At 36.2% G+C, this 22,315-nt stretch overlaps 1 protein-coding gene across 3 annotated transcripts in view; it reads right to left on the reverse strand.

Annotated features, from left to right (window-relative positions):
• RBBP8 (RB binding protein 8, endonuclease) overlaps positions 1-22,315 on the reverse strand; it is an 82,355-nt gene that overhangs the window by 17,447 nt on the left and 42,593 nt on the right. For all 3 annotated transcript variants that reach the window (XM_070778841.1, XM_070778840.1, XM_070778839.1), the window contains 8 exons: positions 21,116-21,228; positions 16,866-16,932; positions 8,773-8,948; positions 6,572-6,676; positions 5,101-5,186; positions 3,452-3,564; positions 1,278-2,157; positions 1,069-1,195 (listed from right to left, as the gene is read on the reverse strand). In XM_070778841.1, coding sequence (XP_070634942.1) covers positions 1,069-1,195; positions 1,278-2,157; positions 3,452-3,564; positions 5,101-5,186; positions 6,572-6,676; positions 8,773-8,948; positions 16,866-16,932; positions 21,116-21,228 — 1,667 coding nt within the window. The remainder of the gene's footprint in view (positions 1-1,068; positions 1,196-1,277; positions 2,158-3,451; positions 3,565-5,100; positions 5,187-6,571; positions 6,677-8,772; positions 8,949-16,865; positions 16,933-21,115; positions 21,229-22,315) is intronic.

Genomic DNA, 22,315 nt, shown 5'->3' on the forward strand with positions numbered 1-22,315 from the left:
GACGAGAGAGAAATGGAGGGTGACTGCTAGCAAGGAGGTACTGTTCTTTGTATGGTGATGAAAATGTTCTAAACCTAAGAGTACAGTGATGGTGACACAATTGTGACTACATAAAACCACCGAATTGTACACTTTAATGACTGATTTTTATTTCAATAAAAAAAAATTTAAGTTAAAACTGTAACACTGGAGGAGGTTTCAATGTACATTAATATACATGACAACTACATAAGGTACAGTTATAGAGCATAAAGTGGTACAGTATAAACTCAAAAGTAGATTGTGAAAGGTTAAGTATACCACAATCCCTAGAGCAATCACAGAAAAAATAAAAATAAAAACAAAAAGATTAAAAAAAAAATCAGGGATAAATGTTTCATATAGAGACTGAAACCCTCACTGTAAGAATTACTAAAGAATGAGCTTCAGGAAAAAAGGAAAATAAACGCAGATGAAGGAATGTTTCCAATACGGAATAAATACTGCATATGAAGTACAGAAATATTTGGGAGCTAAAAAAACCAAAAAGACTTCAAAACACAGCAAAATTATGAAAGGGCAAACAATGTTTTCAAACAACAAGTTTAAAAACCCGTATAAATTTGTATATACAACTAGTTAAGAGATATATATATATATGTAAATACAAAAAAAGGACTGGCTATCTATATGGTGAGGAACAAGGTTTGGATGATAAATTTCTACTTTTTATATTTTAAAAATCTGTATAGTTTAAATTTTTAAAGCTTTCTTTTTGTAAAGAAAACAAGAAACAACTACATAAAAGAATTAAATCTATAAAATCACCTATAAAAGTAGGTTATTAAAGATTTAATCAATTTATTTAATCAATTTATTAAAATCAATTTATTTTTTCAAAAAGTAGAAGAGCAGGAGAATTTTAAGGTGAAACCAGTAAGAACTGTGCTATAAACACAGAAACACACAGAGATAAACTATTTTTTCCAGAAACAATGAAATCTATCCAAAGAATGTAAATAATAAATTACAATACTCAATATAAATTCATTAAAAAGAGAGTGGAAATGCTATTTATAGTTTACATACCTTGGTTGTTTTGTAGAGATTTTGTTTTAGCAATTCTACATGGATTTAACTGAAGAACTGATGCAACTTCACATGCTCCACGGACTGATCTGGTTTTTATCTTTATAGGCTCATGAGAACCAGCACCCTAAAACAGAAAAAATTATTAGCATCTAGGAAAAATCACAAACTACCATTTTAATCAAAATCTTTGAATATTGAACACATACCTTTGTGTCATCAAAAAGATTCTCTGTCTCAAAACTTTCACGTGGACGAAGAGGGATTTTAAATACTGGGTTTTCTTCCTTTATTTGTAACAGTGTTTTATTATCTGGAGATTTACTCAAGGACTGGAAAAGGGACTCCTGTAAACAGGGCTCTTCTGGGGAGTCTTTGGTTAGCCCACAGCTTCCGCTCAAGGCCTTGCGGCTTGAGGAAGAGTCCCTTGGAATGGGCTTCAGAGCCTCATAGAGAGTCACTTGCCTAAATCTGATTTTAGAGTTCTCACATCCTTGGCTTTTCTCTTGACGTTGGATAGCTGAAAAGCGATCAGACAGATCCAGAGGTTTATCCATCACATAGTCTCCATTCATGGAAGAATGACTATCCAGTGGAAAAGGAAAAGCATTTTCTTTATCAAAGGAGGCTTGGGGACAGATTACTTCATCTTCACTTTCTTCCTCAATTTTCTTCCTTTTGGTTCTGCCTCCCAGTGACTTCAGGGGTACCACATGTTTATCTCTATCAGTATCTTTACTGTGACCAATATTACCCTGCTCACTTATGGGTTCACTTGTATTTTTATTTATAAGCATCTGCTTATTAGAAGATGACTGACTAGGGATCTTGTTCACTTCAGTCCCAAGAAGATGATGTGTGATGAGGGTTCCATCTTCAGATTTTGATCTAGGTTTCTCTGGTCCAGGAGCAGAAGTATTGCTGAGGGGCACTGTTTTCAGATGGGTTTTTTTCCCAGTCTCTAAAAGAGAAGGGGACAAACTTGTATTCAAACCTAAACTACTTTTCACGTTAGAGGGAGCTCCAAATACAGGAGATGATACCCGAGTAGTCAATTCTTCTTGAAAAGGAGTCTTTGAATCTGAAAACCTAAAAAAATAAAGAGTGGTAAAACTTTTTTCCTATTAAAGAAACAGGGTAAAAATTAAAAGATAAGCATAATGAGAAAACTTTTGCTAATACAGAATTATTAACAGTAAGGTTTTATCCACATATTAGAAGCAGATCATTGACCAAAATTTAAGATACAATACAGTTGCTGGCTTCTCTTTATTTGGCTGACAGAAAGCAGAGGGAAATGATACAGCAAACCTATCTCAGTAACCATGATATTCCTATCCATAAATATTTTTCCTAAGTAACTTAAATAAATTCACTATATAAGAAAATATTTGAACAAATCTCAAATTCTTTTGTTGTTATGAAATCTTATCAAGAGTTAACTCAAAGAAACAAAATTCTTATACTACAGAACATAACTCATGACCCAGCCTGCCTGTAGCAGAGGAGACATCTGGGGTAGTAGAAAGATCATTAGGGTTAAGTCTGAAGAAGTGGAATGGCTAAGAGCCCCAACTTTCTTACTTAATAGTTGTGCGTGCAGGCTAAGTCGCTTCAGTCATGTCTGGCTCTTTGTGACCCTACGGACTGTAGCCCACCAGGTTCCTCTGTCCATGGCATTCTCCAGACAAGAATACTGAATACTGGAGTGGGTTGCCATGCCCTTCTCCAGGGAAAATCTTCCCAACCTAGGGATTGAACCCGCATCTCTTACATCTCCTGCAATAGCAGGCAGGTTCTTTACCACTAGCACCACCCGGGAAGCCCACTTAATAGTTGTGTGGCCTTAAAGACATTTAACTTCTGTGTGGCTGCATTTATGTTGACTGTAAAATATGGGGGTAATAAAACCTACTTTAATGACTTAGTATAATGACAATTAAATGTGATGTATGTATTTAAAAAAGAAGCAAAATGCTACATAAATATAGTATTGTTAGTTAATGGATGTTCTAAAATCAGTAAAAGCAACAGTGTATCCCAATCTTGAATGCTCATCAGAGCTAATGATGGATTTCATACAACATTCAGTTTTAGAAAATACAAATCCAGGAGGGATGACTGGATCCTAAAAAGAGATGAGGCTGGGACCTCTGAAGCACTGCTTGACAGAAGTACAGAAAGAACCTAATAGTAACATCCCGATCTCTATAGTAACGCAAAAAGCCCTCAACAGGTCATAAACTGGAGGAAATATTTTTTTTAAATAAAAATACAACCAGAATGACAAGCTGAGGGAGAGAAATAGTTTAAATCTGTGGAACTCGCTGCAATGGAATTTCATTAACAGTTTATAAGTTTTTACCAAAGTGCCCCAAATTACCTTAAATTATCTTCACTATTTCTTCTACATTCCTCAAAAGCTTGCTTTTTGTGATCTCCTTCCAGACAATGGTAGAGCTCATCACCAAGAGGGCTCTGAGGGCCTCGAGATTCCTTCAGTAATAAAATATAAAGTACATAAATACAATGGACGATTATTCTTAAAAAGGAATGAAATACTGATACATATTGTGATGCAGATGAACTGGAAAATAGGCTAAGTGAAAGACGCCAGACCCAAAAGACACATATAATTCCGTTTAAGTAAGTTATCCAGAATATGTAAATTCTTAAGGACAGAAAGCAGACTGATAATTGCTAATTCTAAAAAACCAGATTAGTTAGATGAAAGGAAGGGAACAGAGATGATTATTTATACTTATAGGAGACAAATTTAAAAGGATATTTAAAGAGCAGTGCTTCCCAAACTTTTGCATACACACAGATCAACTGAGGGTCCTATGAAAACATAAGTTCTCTTTCAGTAGGTCTGGGCTGGGTTTAAGATTTTCTCTCTCTCACAAACTTCCAGGGATGAAGATGCTGTTGGCCTGTGGATCACACTGAGCAGCAAATCTTTAGAGATCAGTTCCCTCAATAGATTTGGTATCTAAACTACTGACATGCCAAGTTTACTGGTAGGAGGGGATTTTAAAAAGTTAAAACATGTTTAGAGTTCAAAAGGTAAAAACTAACCACCATCACTTGAAGTCAATTTTAAAACTAGAAAGAACCCCATCCCACCCTGCCCCCACAAAAAAAAATTCAAATGTAGTCAAAAGTCAATTCAATTTTGGAAATTCAACAGCAAGAAAACTTTATTAAAAGCCTATATACCTTTACTGACTAAAGCAAAGGGATATGTTTCAAAGCTGTATCAAAATGAAGCTTCCTTAAGATTGATGAATTCAAGGCTTCCATTTTTTAGAGATTGGTTAAGAAAAATAGTGAATGTATCTGATATAAGGAAGCACTAAATAATGAAAAGAAAATCATGGGGTTAATTTCTGACTCAATCCCTAAGGATGTGGTCTAACTGGACTGGCATTTGTAAGGACAAAGATGAATTAAAACATTTGTAGTAGACCTAAGAATTTAGTCTGTTTTCCAAATCAAAGCCCAGTTTAAAGGATGTCAAAAAGACCCAATAAATTCTGAACTCAATCTAAAGGTTTAAATCTTCTCTTTAAGTTGGAACAGGGTAGGGAGGACAGAGGACAGGGAAGAGGTTTAGCTAAATCCTCTAAGCTAAGTTTTTTTTCATTATTTAACTTTTTATTGGAGTATAGACAATTAACAATGTTATGATAGTTTCAGGTGGACAGCAAAGGGACTTAGCCATATATATACACATGTATCCATTCTCCCCCAAACTCCCCTCCCATCCAGGTTGCCATATAACACTGAGCAGAGTTCCCTATAAATTCTGACTCAACCCATAACCTATATCCCAAGAATTCTAAAGACTTGTAGAGTTTTCTGCAACTGCCTGGATTGAATAATATAAATGGGCCTTTTCTAGTGACATCAATTTTGTTCTATTTATCTAATAATCTTTGGATAAAAAATTTTTTCTCTTGCTTAATTCTCTAAAAACTGACTTCAAAGGACACTAATTCATATGTATTACCAAACCAAACAATTACTTACAGATTCTTCTTGAACACAAAGTCCAAGTGTTTCAGCAACTACTGTAGCTAAATTATCAGGAGTATAACTGCTTTTTCCATGTGGTTCTAAGTTTAAGGAAAAAAACACAATCATACAATTGTAGAAACTAGCCATATGAAAACGTACAAAAAAGCAAATAAAAAGCTCAAAGGACCACTTTACAAAAGGGCACTGAACAATTTTAAAAATTTTGTTTTATAAAGCCAGAAATACTATAAATTGCAGTATGTTGCAGGCTTATTGCCACTGAAAAAATTATCATTAAAAATATATAATTAAATGGATTTCTTGTGCTATATTAAAATTCCATGGAGGAAGTAATTGGAGGGGGAAAAAAAGTCTAAAACGGCTTTTAGACTGGGAGTGACAATACAATACAGTTGAGAACCACTCCTTTCCATGATGGAGAGCCTTGTGTCTAAGTATTGGAACTACTTCTCCCATCATCATTCACTTGCTTGGCAATCTCACCCAGTCTCATGGCTTCAGATCTCCCCTACATGCTAACAACCTCTATCCTAGACTCATCTATACTGACATTCACCTACCCATCAAAATATTTACCTGAATGTCTACTCAGTATCTGAAACAATATATTTTCAAAAACAAACTCCTGATTTCTAACCAACCCTCAGCTCCATCCTGCAACCCTCAGCTCCATCCTGCAAACCTCCAGCTACCAGTCTCTTTCCTCTTGAGTTGCCCAAAACAATCTCCCGTTCACTCACTCTGCCCTGCCCACAAAGAGCTCCTTAATGTTCTTCAAACAAACCAAAGAGCACCCTCACATCAAGGCCTCTGTGCTCACTGATGTCTCTACCTGGGATGCCCTTTGCCCTGAAATCCACATGACTCACCTTCTTCCCTCAGTCTCTGCTCAAATGTTACTTTTTTTAAGGTGAAACTTTCTAAAATCTCTTCTTACCCTGCTTTATTTTTCTTTAGAGTCCTGTTTCCTCTAACATATATTTACTTTCATTCTCCCCCAACGAGATTGTAAGCTCTATGAGGTTAAACATTTTGTTTAGTGCCCGGTATACAGTAGGCACTCAAATACTTGTTGAATGAATGAGTAAACCATAGTAAAGCCTTATTTACTTAAAATTACTAACAATTTGTATTAAAATGGATAAGGCTTCTCAGTCCATTGAATTTTCCAGGCAAGAATACTGGAGTGGGTAGCCATTCCCTTCTCCGGGAGATCTTCCTGACCCAGGGATCGAATCTGGGTCTCCTGCACTGCCAGCAGATTCTTTACCATCTAAGCCACCAGGGAAGCCCATGGATATTAATATGAACTAATAACAGGATACATTACTTTCCAATGTGAAAAAGACTACTAAACAAGTAATACAAACAAAATTATATGGAAAATATTTTAAAATATTGTCTAAATTTACATGGTTGGCCACTCTTGCCCACCAATTTATAATCTTAGTATCTTGCTTACTAGCCACTGGAGCTTGACTCTGATCACAAGTGTCAGCCACTAGAATTTCACTTTCCTTAGGTTTATGTTGTGGATGAGCTGAAGACTTTGGTACTGTTCTCAATTCTAAGGGAAAAAAACAGGAGAGATTATAAATAAACAAACAAGCATGATAAAATTAACATGCCAATACAAATCTATCTTTAAATGCACTGGAAGTTTATTTTATTGACATAACTTTAACAGTCTAATAAAGAGGTTATTCCTTTAGTTTCACTAAGAAAAAAAGTTGGAAGTTAAGACAGTGGGGGAGAAGAGGACTGGAACAGATAAACTTCTTCTGACCTAAGCCTTCTAGTGTTGTAATATTTTAAGGTGACCTTTCCTTGTGGAAATCAGTGGGTTCATTTGCAATGAATACTGCATCATATCGCTTTTCGTCTTTATTTCAGAGTTTTCATTTTCTGGAAGGAAATCTGAAACATGCTTTATCAGAAATCATTCCACTATTTAAGGATTTAATTCAAAGAAAACCAAAAGAAGGACAAAGTAAAGGGGAATAGATTTTTACTAATTATAACTAGAACTTATCCTTAAAAAGCACTAAATGGCAACCTACTCCAATATTCTTGCCCAGAGAATTCCATGGCCAGAGGAGCCTGGTGGGCTATAGTCCATGGAGCCATAAAGAGTCGGACATGACTGAGTGGTTAACACACAAACACACATTTTAAAATAAACAAGCATGGGTATTAGACAAAGAAAAGGAGTAACTAGTCATTAAATTAGTTTTAAAATAATTTGCATGGCTCAAAAGTGATATTTTAAAACCAAAATTTCATAGTCCAAGTAAAAATGATCAGAACAAGATTAAAACTGACATGGTTTTAAACAGTTACAAGTTATTCTCATATAACAAAGAGATAAACCAAGAGCATTTGTACAAGATGACTTTCCTGAAAAAGAAAATTGCTGTGATTTGTTTTTCTGGATATTCTTTCAGATAGATTTAAACATCATCTAAACTATGCTGATGCTTATCTGTGGTTATTCATGTCCTATATGATACCAGACTAAAAGGCCCACAAATGTTCATTCTAGATCCAAGATGTTACATTTTACTTTAGCTCCTAATTACGTGTTAAGATTTTTAACAATGCTTTTGTTTTCCACTAGATGGTGATGCAAGCTCATATAAAATGGGGAAAAACTGTGTCAATTTTCCAATATCAAAAATTAAGACTACTATTTTCTTTTAAAGGCAGAGCTACTGTCAACAATTTATCTGCATTATAAAAATATCTCTAAGACTAGATATACTCCTTCTCCTCAAATGCTTTCCTTGTTACAAAGAGTTTAGGTTAAAGATGGAAGTTCTAATTACTGATTTACTTAAATATTAAATAAATATTAAATTAGAATAAATATTAGAAATAATTAGAAATAATATTAGAATAAATATTAAAAGGAATGAGCACTGTGACACACCACAGGATAAATTTCAGGACTACATGAAAATGTAGTTTCAAAGCATTTACCAGAAATGGCGCCTAGAATTAAGAAATATGCCACTGATAAGCCACAAACTAGAAACATTATAAAACCATTTCCTGATTTACCACCAAGTACTACACATTAGAAAAATTAAAAATAGGTAGTTAAAGCTTTGATGGGAGTAGCTATGGATAATACTTCCAAAGTACAAAACTTTAGAGGCAGGAAGATCTATATTTGAATTTTGACGCATCCACTTGACAGTCTATTTAAGTCCTTTTAGGAACAAATCTTTCCTCATCTATAAAACGAAGATGCTAGAAGCTACCCCACAATCCTGTTGTGAGAGTTAAAATACAGTAATAATGTATTCAAATCACTCAGCATAATAACCACCATACAGGAGGTGGAACTCAATGTTAGCCTACCTTCCTCTTTCATTGTATCCCACTCAGATATACACATAGGGATATTTTTTAAACAAAAAGGAAAAAACTATTCCCTACATTTGTAAAATGCTGAGTGTTTATATATTCAGATGAGCAAATCATGTCTATACATAACACAGGCAGAAGATACCTCCCCAGTCACTTCACTGACGGAAGTTAAGGTTATAGTTGTAATGTACGTTACCCTGAACAGGGACTATCTTCCTAACAATAGATGAAAACTTTTTTTTCTTTTTTTTAAACAGAACTGGGTAACTAAGCTACAACTCTAATCCTCACCATGTGCGCAGCCAGAGTGCTCCAGTTTAGCATGTGTTTGCTCTATATATCGGACGCGGAGGTTCTCCTTTCTTCGTAGCCGATTAGTGCCAGAAAATGAAAAGGTTGTTATTGGTGAATCTGGAATAACATCTTCCTCAGATTCAAGATCAGTTGCTTTATGTGGTTGATCATTCCTAGTGGAAAATAAGGATAATTAAAAGAAAATCAGTTCAATAAATATTTATTAAAACATCTACCGCATAGTATGAGCTATAGCAGAACACTCTCAGGAAGATCCTCTGAAGGAGGAAATGGCACCCCACTCCAGTATCCTTGCCTGGAAACTCCCACAGACAGAGGAGCCTGGTGGGCTGCAGTCCATGGGACTGCAAAAGAGTAGGACATGAAGACTGAGTGAATAAACAACAGCAGCCAAACACAGGTATGAAGTTGGAAGAGAAATAATTCCTTGCATCTAACATTCCTAAATACAAGGATCAGAGATATACTAGAATACCAGGTGGAAAATATTATTGTGAGAGGTGAAGTAGAAAGTGTAGTTGGTGGTACTTCAGGCGAAAATTAAAAGAATTTTAAACGGCAGAGAAAATCCATAGAGGATCCTGCAAGTTTGAGAAAGGCAGGCAGTAGTACCGTGTACTTGTGTTAGAGAGGGACATGCTGGAACTACATGAAGGAGAGCCTCGAGTTAAGTATGCACATCATTTAGAAAGCAAGAGGAAAGGAATTAAGGTTTTAGAGATGGCAGTAATGTGACAGTCTAGCAGCAGGACTATGCAAGATTGGCTGGGACAGAAAGAAAGGGGGCAGTGGCTGTAATAGTCTAGGCAGGAGCATCTGCAGGTTTGAGCTGGAATTCTGAAGATAGGTATGGAAAGGAAGGGACCAGTGTTAAACCCTGACAAGAGAATCAGTAAGTTTTCATTTCAGTTCAGTTTAGTCGCTCAGTCATCTCCGACTCTTTGAGACCCCATGGACTGCAGCACACCAGGCCTCCCTGTCCATCACTAACTCCTGGAGTCTACCCTAACTCACATCCATTGAGTCGGTGATGCCACCCAATCATCTCATCCTCTGTCCTCCCCTTCTCTGCCTGTTCTCAATCTTTCCCAGCATCAGGGTCTTTTCGAATGAGTCAGCTCTTCACATCAGGTGGCCAAAGTATCGGACTTTCAGCTTCAACATCAGTCCTTCCAATGAACACCTACGACTGATCTCCTTTAGGATGGACTGGTTGGATCTCCTTGCAGTACAAGGCACTCTCAAGAGTCTTCTCCAACACCACAGTTCAAAAGCATTAATTCTTTGGCACTCAGCTTTCTTTATAGTCCAACTCTCACATCCATACATGACTACTAGAAAAACCATAGCTTTGACTAGATGGACCTTTGTTGGCAAAGTAATGTCTCTGCTTTTTAATATGCTGTCTAGGTTGTCTAGGTCATTAACTTTCTTTCTAAGGAGTAAACGCTTTTTAATTTCATAGCTGCAGTCACCATCTGCAGTGATTTTGGAGCTCAAAAAAATAAAGTCAGCCACTGTTTCCCCATCTATTTCTCATGAAGTGATAGGACCAGATGCCATAATCTTAGTTTTCTGAATGTTGAACTTTAAGCCAACTTTTTCATTCTCTTCTTTCACTTTCATCAAGAGGCTCTTTAGGTCTTCTTCACTTTCTGCCATAAGGGTGGTGTCATCTGCATACCTGAGGTTATTGATTTTTCTCCTGGCAATCTTGATTCTAGCTTGTGCTTCTTCCAGCCCAGTGTTTCTCATGATGTACTCTGCATATAAGTTAAATAAGCAGGGTGACAACATACAGCCTTGACGTACTCCTTTTCCTATTTGGAACCAGTTGTTGTTCCATGTCCAGTTCTAACTGTTGCTTCCTGACCTGCATACATCAATAAGATTGGCAAATGACAGATTAAGCGTCTTAAATAATACAAGGCTGTATACTGTCACTCTGCTTATTTAATGAATATGCAGAGTACATCATGAGAAATGCTGGGCTGGATGAAGCACAAGCTGGAATCATGATTGCCAGGAGAAATATGAATAACCTCAGATACGCAGATGACACCACACTATGGCAGAAAGCAAAGGAGAACTAAAGAGCCTCTTGACGAAAGTGAAAGAGGAGAGTGAAAAAGTTGGCAACTCAACATTCAAAAAACTAAGATCATGGCGTCCGGTCCCATCACTTCATGGGAAATAGATGGGGAAACAATGGAAATAGTGACAGACTTTACTTTTTTTGGACTCCAAAATCACTGCAGATGATGACTGCAGCCATGAAATTAAAAGACATTTGCTCCTTGGAAGAAAAGTTATGACCAACCTAGACAGCATATTAAAGAGCAGAGACATTACTTTGCCAACAAAGGTCCATCTAGTTAAAGCTGTGATTTTTCCAGTCATGTATGGATGTGAGAATTGGACTACAAAACAAGCTGAGCACCAAAGAACTGATGCTTTTGAACTGTGGTGTTGGAGAAGACTCTTCAGAGTCCCTTGGACTGAAAGGAGATCCAACCAGTCCATCCTAAAGGGAAACAGTACTGAATATTCACTGAAAGCTCCAACTCCAATATTTTGGCCATCTGATGAGAAGAAGTGACTCATTTGAAAAGACTCTGATGCCTGGAAAGATTGAAGCGGGGAGAACAGGATGACAGAGGATGAGATGGTGGGATGGCATCACCGACTCAATGGACGTAAGTTTGAATAAGCTCCGGGATTTGATGATGGACAGGGAGGCCTGGCATGCTGCAGTCCATGGGGTCGCAAAGAGCCGGACACGACTGAGTGACTGAACTGAACTGAAGTAATACCAACACTGATAGCACCGATGTTAGTTGCAGGCTTGCAATGGCAGGCACTCTTCAAAGTGCTACATGTATCAGTTTAAGCATAAGGTATTACTCTCACTTTACAAAAGGAAAAATGAAGATATAGAGATTAAGTGACTTACTAAAATAAAAGTAAGTAACAGAAACAAGATCTAAACCCTGGCAGCCAGACTCCCAAAGACAATACTGTTATCCTTGGTATAGACCATGGGACTAATGACTGACTACAAGTAGGACTCAAACAGTTCCATTAAAACAAGTCATACTATGTCACTCTTCTGATTAAAACCTGCCATGTCTTCCCACTTAACTGAAAACACAAGCCAAAGTCTTTACAATGATTGATTTATCTCCCTCCCCTTATTACCTATCTGATCCCTTTCAAATTATATTCTACTCCAGCCACCCTCGCTTCCCCAAGGCTCCACACCAGGCACATTCCTACTTTATGTTCTTTGCTCCAGCTGTCCCATCTGCTTGGAATGCTCACACCCAGATATCACAAGGCTAATTATCTCATCTTTTCCAAGTGTTTGCTGGAGTTTTACCTTCTCATCATTGCCTGCCTTAAACATGCTATTTAAAACTGCAAGCCCCTTCCCACACCCTAGTACTCCCATTCCTTATTATTATTCCACTGTTACTTTAACCATAGCACTTACTGCTTTCTAACTTAGTACATAATTGATTTGTCTACTGCTCATTGGCCAGAATTGTGAGCTCCAAAAGGCTAAGGCTCTTTTTGGCTCACTGATACATCACGAGTATATGCAACAGTGGGTACCTGGTACATGCTCAATAAGTATTTGTTGAATGAATGAATATGGAAGATTCCTGATTCCACTAGAAAAATAAATTCATGCTGATCCAGGCATATGTTCTTGCCCAATTCAATTCAAGACTGAAGGTACACAAAGATTGGGTTATGACTGAATTGTGGGTATTGAGTAAAATAAATTCATTTTAACTCAACTGACTTTCCCATGTCAAACCATTTTGACCTTATTTGCCAATAATTTTTATCAGTCTGTAAGACATTTAAGTTTTACATGACAAAACCAGTTTTTTCTAATATAGTCCTATCAATTTGTATGACTATGTATTTCCAAAGAATGAGATTTTTATAAACTATGACCAAGTCTTTTTAATTGAGATTAATTTTTCCTAACAGATTTATATCTTAATTTTCTAGATAATATCAGTATTATTGTGGTCTATAATCCTATGCTCCATTCCAAGGAAAATCTTTATAGCTAATATCTACCTACAATTACCATTTTATTCTGGAAAAAACAAAGCAAGCTAAAGTCATATGAGAAAGTCTTACAAATTAATGGAGTGTGAAATCTATCTGACCTTGCTTTAACTAATCACGTCACAGGCTACCTGTCTATTAGTCATAAAAATTCAACCTGAAACATGAATGAGTCACGAGAAGAAACTGATTTCCTGGCAGTCAATCTAGAAGTAGCTGGGATCACAAAAGGGAACCCCCCCAAAAAAAACCAGCTCTAACTAGAGGTGTCTAAACTAAGTAAACAAGTGCTGGCTTTGTCCTCCTTTGTCCTTTGTCATAAAAGAAAAAGGAAAAATACAGCTTTCCGTATCGTCATTAAATTTCTTCTTTAAAGCATTTCATCTCATTCTGATTTTCTGAGAAAAGTTAAAAGTTTATGCCACACCTTTTGGTTAATTAGGGATTGAACACAGGTCTCCTGCACTGTAGGAGAATTCTTTACCATCTGAGCCACACTTACTAGTCATGTTGTGTAAGTTAACCTTTCTGAGTCTCAGTTACCTCATCTATTAAATCAGATACAGTACTGTACTTTCCTACTTCATTTTTCTGGAAAGGTTGAAAGAAATGATATATGTAAAAACGTAATGCAATGCCCAGAAAATAGTATTTAATCAATACTGCACTTATTTTACAATGAAGACTCCTTTGATGTAAGGTTTTCACAAACAACTACTACAAAGTCATGACTCTAAAGTCCTGTACTTTTATACCACCACAAAAAGTCTACAAGTAGAGGATAGGGGAAGACTTTGACTTGAAGGTTCTAGTTAGCAGTAAACCCAGTAAGGTCAAAATATACCTATCTTGACCACATTAATATTAGGGCTTCCCAGGTGGGTCAGTGGTGAAGCATCTGCCTTTCAATGCAGGAAATGTAGGAGATGTGTGTTTGAGCTCCACACCAGGGAGATCCCCTGGAGGAGGAAATAGCAACCCACTCCAGTATTCTTGCCTGGAGAATCCCATGGGCAGAGGAGCCTGGTAGGCTACAGTCCATGGGATTGCAAAGAGTTGGACATGACTGAACAACTGAGCATGCAGCACACACAATGTAAGTAAAAAGATACAGAAAAATGGAGTGGGCAGTACTACTCTACTGGTCAGACTATACCTAGAGGATTGACTTAATTAAAATATTGACAAACTGAAACATTAAAAGAGAAATAATTTGAAGAGTCTTCAAGTAATGTCTCATGAGGAATAGTTAATGAACAGAAAATATTTACTCTGCATATTTACCTACTTATGATGAAGACTCAGGAAGGCCCCATACCTATCTTTAAAGCACACAAAGGGCCATCAAGTAGAAGGAGGGGTAAACTTGTTCCAGATGGTCCCAGAAGTTAAAATCAGAATCAGCAAGTATCACTCCGTAAAGTGATCTCTACCCAGACTTAGAACTTACTAACAGTATCATCTCACTAAAATTAAATACACTTGGGAGACAGCGAACCTATATAAAAGGTATTTAAATAATGGCGCTTTAAGTTATACAAGGGATTCAGTTTAAAAGAGAACACTGAGGGAATTTCCCTGGCCCAGTGATCAGGACTCTGCACTTCCAATGCCAAGGGTGAGGGTTTAAAAAAAAAAAGACTCCTTTGACTTTCACTCACCCAGGACATTCATTTCCCAAAACAAAGTGAGTCATGTCCTCAAAACTTAATTATTTTCTTTCTGTGACTGGTACAGTTGAATATATATTTTAAATTTCCTAACAGCAAACCTCTTTCTGAATAATTCACTATACTGTCACTGAACAACTGTCCTACCTTAAAAGGTATCTGTAACATCTAACCCAGATTAGGTGAATCAGAATTACCGCATTTAGCAAGAAAAAACATAAATAAAATAATACTTTTTTTTAAAGTTCAGAGAAACTTCAGACAAGATAATACTTGCTTTTTTTCCAATTGAAAGCAAAAGAGAGTATGTTTGAGGAGAATAAGCTGGCTTATGTGAATAACTGTCTTAAATTTCAGGAGAGAACTTAAAGACACAACAGATTATCCCCTATACGGTCCTGAGGGAGGCATGTACTAAATAAAAGATACATGCCCTAAACTCATTGATATGATTGGGGTGACCTTTACATCACAGAACATAAATTAATGTAGGTCAACCACCACTCATCTGAAATCTTTGAACCAGATGCAATTCGGAACTCAAGTTTTTTTTTTAAATGAAGGGTAATACAGAGAATATATAGTTTGTTACAAAACACTTTCAGTGGAGCCTGAGGTATCACCCTGCAGTCAAGCACACTGATACAATCACAGTAAAGCACAGGAATGCTCACAGGAAGTGGGACAAACAAGGAAGACTGTAATAAAAACTGGGCTTTCCCTGGTGGCTCAGTGGTAAAGAATCTGCCTGCCAATGCAGGAGATGTGGGTTTGATCCCTGGGTCAGGAAGATCCCCTGGAGAAGGAAATGGCAACCCACTCCAGTATTCTTCCCTGCTAAATCCCAAGGATAGAGAAGCCTGGTGGGCTACATTTCATGGGTCACAAGGAGTCAGATGTGTCTTAGCAACTGAACAACAATAATAAAAAGTATCTTGTCAGTTGAGGTGAGGGTATGTTGTAACATTTCAAAAAAACCATTTGAGGCTTTGGAATCATATAGAAATGATTGTGAATTTGTGTTCTAGCCTCATTTCAATATTCAGCACAAGTAAAATCAGTAAGTGCTGATCTTCATACACACTTGTTTAATAACCTCAGTCTGGCCCCAAATCCTTCTTTCCTCATTTGTTATCCCCCCTCAAAATTCTCCTTGGCTACCAATATTCAGTGGACTGCTAACATGGCAAAAATATCAAAATCTTTTTGGACACCAACTACTTAAAAAAGGCACTGATATGATTAAAGATGCTAATTCCACTTGTGAGATGTGTTTATACGTAAGACAATAACTAAGGCAAAATCATGTTATGTCTACATAGTTTAGCAAAGTTTTTGCAGATGTCCACTTAAATTCAACAGTCTTTAAAAACCTTGGAAACCATTAAGACTATCCTGAATTGTAACTCTTAAAAAGATATTACATAAACTTGACATAAATGGGAACTAAGAACTGGCCATATCTCTTGCTCTGTATCAGACTAGACCCAGAAAAACAGATTCTTTTTTTGAGACACTGTCAAATAATGGAGAGAACAGAGTCTTCTAAGTCAGAAGATGGGGTTCTGAGTGATGTCTCGTTATCTACTAGTTGTGAGGCCATGGCAAGTTATTTGACTTCTGTAAGACGTGGATTCCTTGTCCATAAAGTAGAGACAATAAAACTACCTTGAAGAATCACAGTGAGGATTAGAAATAATAAACACAGAATACAAAGAAGAGTAACTGGTATACAGGATAAAAGTTATTATTTTTATTAACAAAAACTGGGGGAGAGGGGGAGAGGGAAAGGAGGAAGTTCTCCAGGCCTGAGAAACATGTAAGAGGAAATAATCATTCATATTACTTTTACTAAGTTTCTAGGACAGAGCTGGAAAGGTGGTAACAAAACTCAAGTATTTATTTAAAATAGAAGTATTTCAAATAATTTATTTGAATAATTTATTTATAATAGTTATAAAAATGAAAATGCTTTAAATTAAAATGTTTTGATAATTTATACATTCACATGTATACTCTTGTGAGTATACTCATACTTTATACTCTTTATAGTATATACTCTTTAAAGTATATACTTTATACTCTTCTAAGAGTATAAGATAAGAGATGCATACAAAGTCTTCATATATACTTCTGAAACAAAAATACAGTGATTTTCCTTGTATTTTCAACTGCAGAATACTTTATAATTTTTAAAAAAGAAATCTTTGATTCTTACTATACCTTTACAGTTTGCATAGCTAAGTAAAATGAAGAAAGAGAAGGTAGGGGAAAATACTCAATTTTCTGCCACAGTTAAGAAAAAATACTTACTCAATTTTCTGCTGCAGCTGTTCAGAAAGCTTTTTATTTTCTTCCTGTAGAGTGTTCTTTTCATTCACTTAAATATAATGTGAAAAGAAAGCATAAATTATAGCTATATTAGGATGCATGTCAGGCTCTTTCAATAATTTCAACAGTCATGGAGAAATTAGGATTTCAAATTCTATGTCGTATGTTAGGGTTAATGCTACTATTCAAAACTAATTTGTTACTAGGTAGTGATTACTACACCTCACACTGTGCCAGTTGCACATAAATGATTAACTGATAATTTTATGTAATGCTTGTGGGCAAAAAAGAAAGAGGACCTCATGTCCTGGGCAGTAGAGTTTAATTATTCATACTGAGGACAAGAAAGCATTCCACCCGGTTACTCAGTCCTACTAATTTAAAATACCATTTTAGTGAGTCATTTATCTCAAAATAAATCTAATCATAAAATATAACAGTGAATATCAGTATAATTTTTTATAACAGAAGCACACTTAAGTAGATTTTCTTCCTTAGTCATACTGTATGTTGCATGAATAATTATGGTATCAATAACTTAATATACCACTGAAGTAGCATCTCCTTGTTTGACTCTACCTTGACTAAATTTTCCTATCCATCCTTATTTATAAAGCAAAAACTCAGTTTGGAGCTATAATTTCTATGGCTGCCAGAACAAAATTTTTATTAATCCTTGATATTATGTCACTGGTTAAGCATGTGTTTTACTTGGAGGAATATATCAAAGAGATCAAGTCAGAATAAGTACAATTAACCTCTAATAAAGAAAGTTAATCACACTCCAAAAATCTGTTAATAATTTAGTGGTTTAAAAATCTCAACATATTTTCTTACATTGAGTAAATAAAAATTTGTTGACTATATACAATATGTGAGGGCTACTAAACTGCCTCCTTTGGAGGATCGGGGAAAAAACTCTACAAAAACCTTAAGCTATGACAGTGACCTAAAGGAAAGTATAGTCTAATAAGACACAAGATATTATATAAACTTTTTTTTTAAACTGCTGAAAGTAACAAAGGTGTTAAGAGAAGCACAGATAAAATACTAAATGAAATTCCAAGGAAAAAAAGGTTTACTTTGTCCTGTTAAGAAAATCAGGAAAGGATCCGAGAGGACACCTGAGCCAGACACAGAAAGAGACATCCAAGAGACTCCCACAGCACTGCCACAATCAACAACAAAAACAAACTGTGAGTGAAATCCAAGCAGAGTCAGCAAGCAGTTGTTGGTATCAGCATTGATGGAGGAACTGAACTTGAAATTTCCAGTTCAAGCCTGAACTTCTGGAATGGAGCCAGAGTGATCCTAATTCAATGACCACTAGAGTCAGTAGAAAATGACTCATATATAGATTCCCAAGTATTTCAGATAACAGCATTACTTTACATAATAATAAAATGTTTAAAGATTTAAAAGACGGAGGGCCTCGAACTAACATGATAGAAGCGATTACCAAAAGAGAGCAGGCAGACAAGACTGAGGTAATCAGTATCGATATAATAATTAACATAACTGACACACTAAATACATAAAATTCCAAGTGTCTATTATGCTCAAAACAGAGAAAGCCCCACTCACCTCCAAAGCAAAACAAAACATAACATATGCAACACACAACACCTCATTTGTCACCATTGTAGGTAACTAATATATAAGATCGAATTCTGAAAACTGGAAATTAAAGGGAAAATATTAAGATGTATCATACCTTTCTAGTAGGAACTACATCCTACGGTAACCAGTAGCCCTAACTGATGAGGGAGAATTCTTGTTTACAGAAAAATGTCAGCTGATGAATGTAAGAAGAATAACAGAAATGGAAAATTATCATTTTGTAATCTGTAATTAAATAATTGATTCAGGCCAGAATCACCAATGGATACTAAAATTATTAAAGATTGAGGGAGAACTGTATTTTTGCAAGATTTCAAAATATCACACATCCATCCTTTCAACTCAGACTACTTGGTACCAGGGGAAGATTCAACTGTATAATGGAGAAATCTAACAATCAACCCCCAAAGAGTGGAAGAACCTGACAATACCTATATCCTGATAGGATGCAATATAAAGTAGACAATTTTACCCATGAAGTACGGTTGTCAAAAAGGTTTAATCTGGACCTATCAAACTTTCAGATCCAATTTCTATTTTATAGGAAATAAACAAGGTAAAGAAAATGATGAGGATTATTCAGAGGGTGGCATAATTTTAGAAAACAGTCCTACTTCTTCAAGAATTCAATGTCATAAATGAAAATGTAATACTTTTCTACTCACTGATAACCTTATATTCCTAAATAAATGCATGCATACAAGTATTCATACACACCACAAAATCTATGGGTCTAAACCTGGCTCTTGAGAAACCTGTATACAGGTCAGGAAGCAACAGTTAGAACTGGACAGGGAACAACAGACTGGTTCCAAATAGGAAAAGGAGTACATCAAGGCTGTATATTGTCACCCTGCTTATTTAACTTATATGCAGAGTACATCATGAGAAACGCTGGGCTGGAGGAAGCACAAGCTGGAATCAAGATTGCCGGGAGAAATATCAATAATCTCAGATGTGCAGATGACACCACCCTTATGGCAGAAAGTGAAGAAGAACTAAAGAGGCTCTTGATGAAAGTGAAAGAGTAGAGTGAAAAAGTTGGCTTAAAGCTCAACATTCAGAAAACTAAGATCATGGCATATGGTCCCATCACTTTATGGGAAATAGATGGGGAAACAGTGGCTGACTTTATTTTTTTGAGCTCCAAAATCACTGCAGATGGTGATTGCAGCCATGAAATTAAAAGATGCTTACTCCGTGGAAAGACAGTTATGACCAACCTAGATAGCATATTAAAAAGCAGAGACATTACTTTGCTAACAAAGGTCCGTCTAGTCAAGGCTATGGTTTTTCCAGTAGTCATGCATGGATGGGAGAGTTGGACTATAAAGAAAGCTGAGTGCCGAAGAATTGACGCTTTTGAACTGTGATGCTGGAGAAGACTCTTGAGAGTGCCTTGGACTGCAAGGAGATCCAACCAGTCCATCCTAAAGGAGATCAGTCCTGGGTGTTCATTGGAAGGAATGATGTTGAAGCGGAAACTCCAATAGTTTGGCTACCTGATGTGAAGAGCTGACTCATTTGAAAAGACCCTGATGCTGGGAAAGACTGAGGGCAGGAGGAGAAGGGGATGACAGAGGATGAAATGGTTGGATGGCATCACTGACTCAATGGACATGTTTAGGTAAACTCCGGGAGCTGGTGATGGACAGGGAAGCCTGGCATGCTGCAGTTCATGGGGTTGCAGAGTCGGACACGACTGAGTGACTGAACTGAACTATATAAAGATTTCTTACAGTCCAAAACAACATATGTCAGAACAAGAAGAATATTTTGGAGATGATCCTATTAAAATTTAAAAAAGAAGAGAGAGGAGGGGATAAAGTGAGGGACAGAGGTAAACAAAAGATAGATAAACTTGGACCTGGAAAGATATTTATTATGTTCTTAATAGTAGTTATCTCTGGGAGCAAAACAAAACTGTGTTTTTTCTATCTCATTTTATAATAATGAGCATATATTCATATATTCTGCTTGAGTAACCAGAGGACAGCACTATAATTAATAGAAAAAAAATAAAGTCAATATATGGAATTAATTTGGAAAGGAAGATAAATGTAAGGAAATCCTACATGAAATGGGTAAGTAGACTAATACGAAAATGATATACTTGTAACAGTGTAACAGTGTGTAAAAAAATAGTGAAAATCAGGAAAGTATACATCTTTGTAGAATTCTACATTGTCTGCTTTGTGTCTATACTTACTAAATATAAATAATCAAATTACATGAAATAAAACCAAAGAAGCAAATATGGATATATACAAAGAAAATGTGCTTCTTGTCTTACAGCTGGTAAGACTTTAAGGCCAACATGGACAGTATTTGTACAACCTTTCTACACCCTCAAAAATTCCATGGACAGAGGAGTCTGTCCAGTGGAGCTACAGCCCATGGGATCACAAAACAACAAACAATCTATACCCTATTTCTTACTAAAATAAGCATGAGATTAAATCTACAAAAAGGGAAAAAAATGACATCTGACCTTGTGTCTAAATGAAGAAAACATGTAAACAACCCATCCGGTTGTAACCAATTTAATAATAGGTGTTTAACAGTAGCATACTATGTTTTAAATACTTAGCAAGTGAAGAAAGGAAACTCACTAAGCTCTGTGATAAGTTTAAGATTCTGCTGCCGAATATTTTCAAACTCTTGTTGCTTCTTCCGCATATGTTCTTCAGTTACTGCACAGCGATCACATAATCCTGCTCTTAATCTATGAAACAAAAACAAAGTATTTTTACAATAGAACTAAAATGTTCTTATCAAAAAATAAACATAAAAAATATGTGAGGTGATGGATGTATTAATTTACTGAAGGCAATGGCACCCTACTCCAGTACTCTTGCCTGGAAAATCCCATGGACGGAGGAGCCTGGTAGGCTGCGGTCCATGGGGTCGCTGGGAGTCAGACACAACTGAGCGACTTCACTTTCACGCATTGGAGAAGGAAATGGCAACCCACTCCAGTGTTCTTGCCTGGAGAATCCCAGGGATGGCGGAGCCTGGTGGGCTGCCGTCTATGGGGTCGCACAGAGTCGGACATGACTGAAGCGACTTAGCAGCAGCAGCAGCAGGGATCCTTTCACAATGTATACATTTATCAAATCACCATGATAAACATTTAAAAACAATTTATTTATCAATTATGCCTCAATTAAACTGAAATAAAAAACATTTTTCAACTACTAAAAGATACTGTTCCATATATTAATTTCAGGATTTTTATACTTTAGGAATAATTAAAGAATTGACTTGGAAAATACAGAGAAAATTAATTAGTTATAATGCCTTTCACATATTCCCATATAGGCTGAAATCATGCTATATCATTTTCTACAGGCTGCAATTCTGAGTGCAATTCTATAAAAATCTGCTAATTTTAAACTCTATTCGAGGGGAACTTATTTATTCCTTGTTTTTTAATTTATTAGACCCAAAAATTGCACGCAGTCCAGTACCAATGGACTGGATGCAAACTTGCATCTGCTTTGCCTAGCACAGCATATCACACATAATGAGTGTTCAACAACTTTTTTAGTTGAATGAATACTAAAGGTCAAAGAATACAAAGTTTAAAAAAAAGTTATGTTCTTTCAGTTTTAAAAAGATTCCAGGAAACAACCTAGATTTCCATTAGCAGACGAATGGATAAGAAACCTGTGGTACATATACACAATGGAGTATTACTCAGCCATTAAAAAGAATACATCTGAATAAGTTCTAATGAGGTGGATGAAACTGGAGCCTATTATACAGAGTGAAGTAAGCCAGAAAGAAAAACACCAATACACTATACTAAC

This window comes from Bos indicus, chromosome 24 (genome assembly GCF_029378745.1).
Source record: "Bos indicus isolate NIAB-ARS_2022 breed Sahiwal x Tharparkar chromosome 24, NIAB-ARS_B.indTharparkar_mat_pri_1.0, whole genome shotgun sequence".
NCBI lineage: Eukaryota > Metazoa > Chordata > Mammalia > Artiodactyla > Bovidae > Bos > Bos indicus.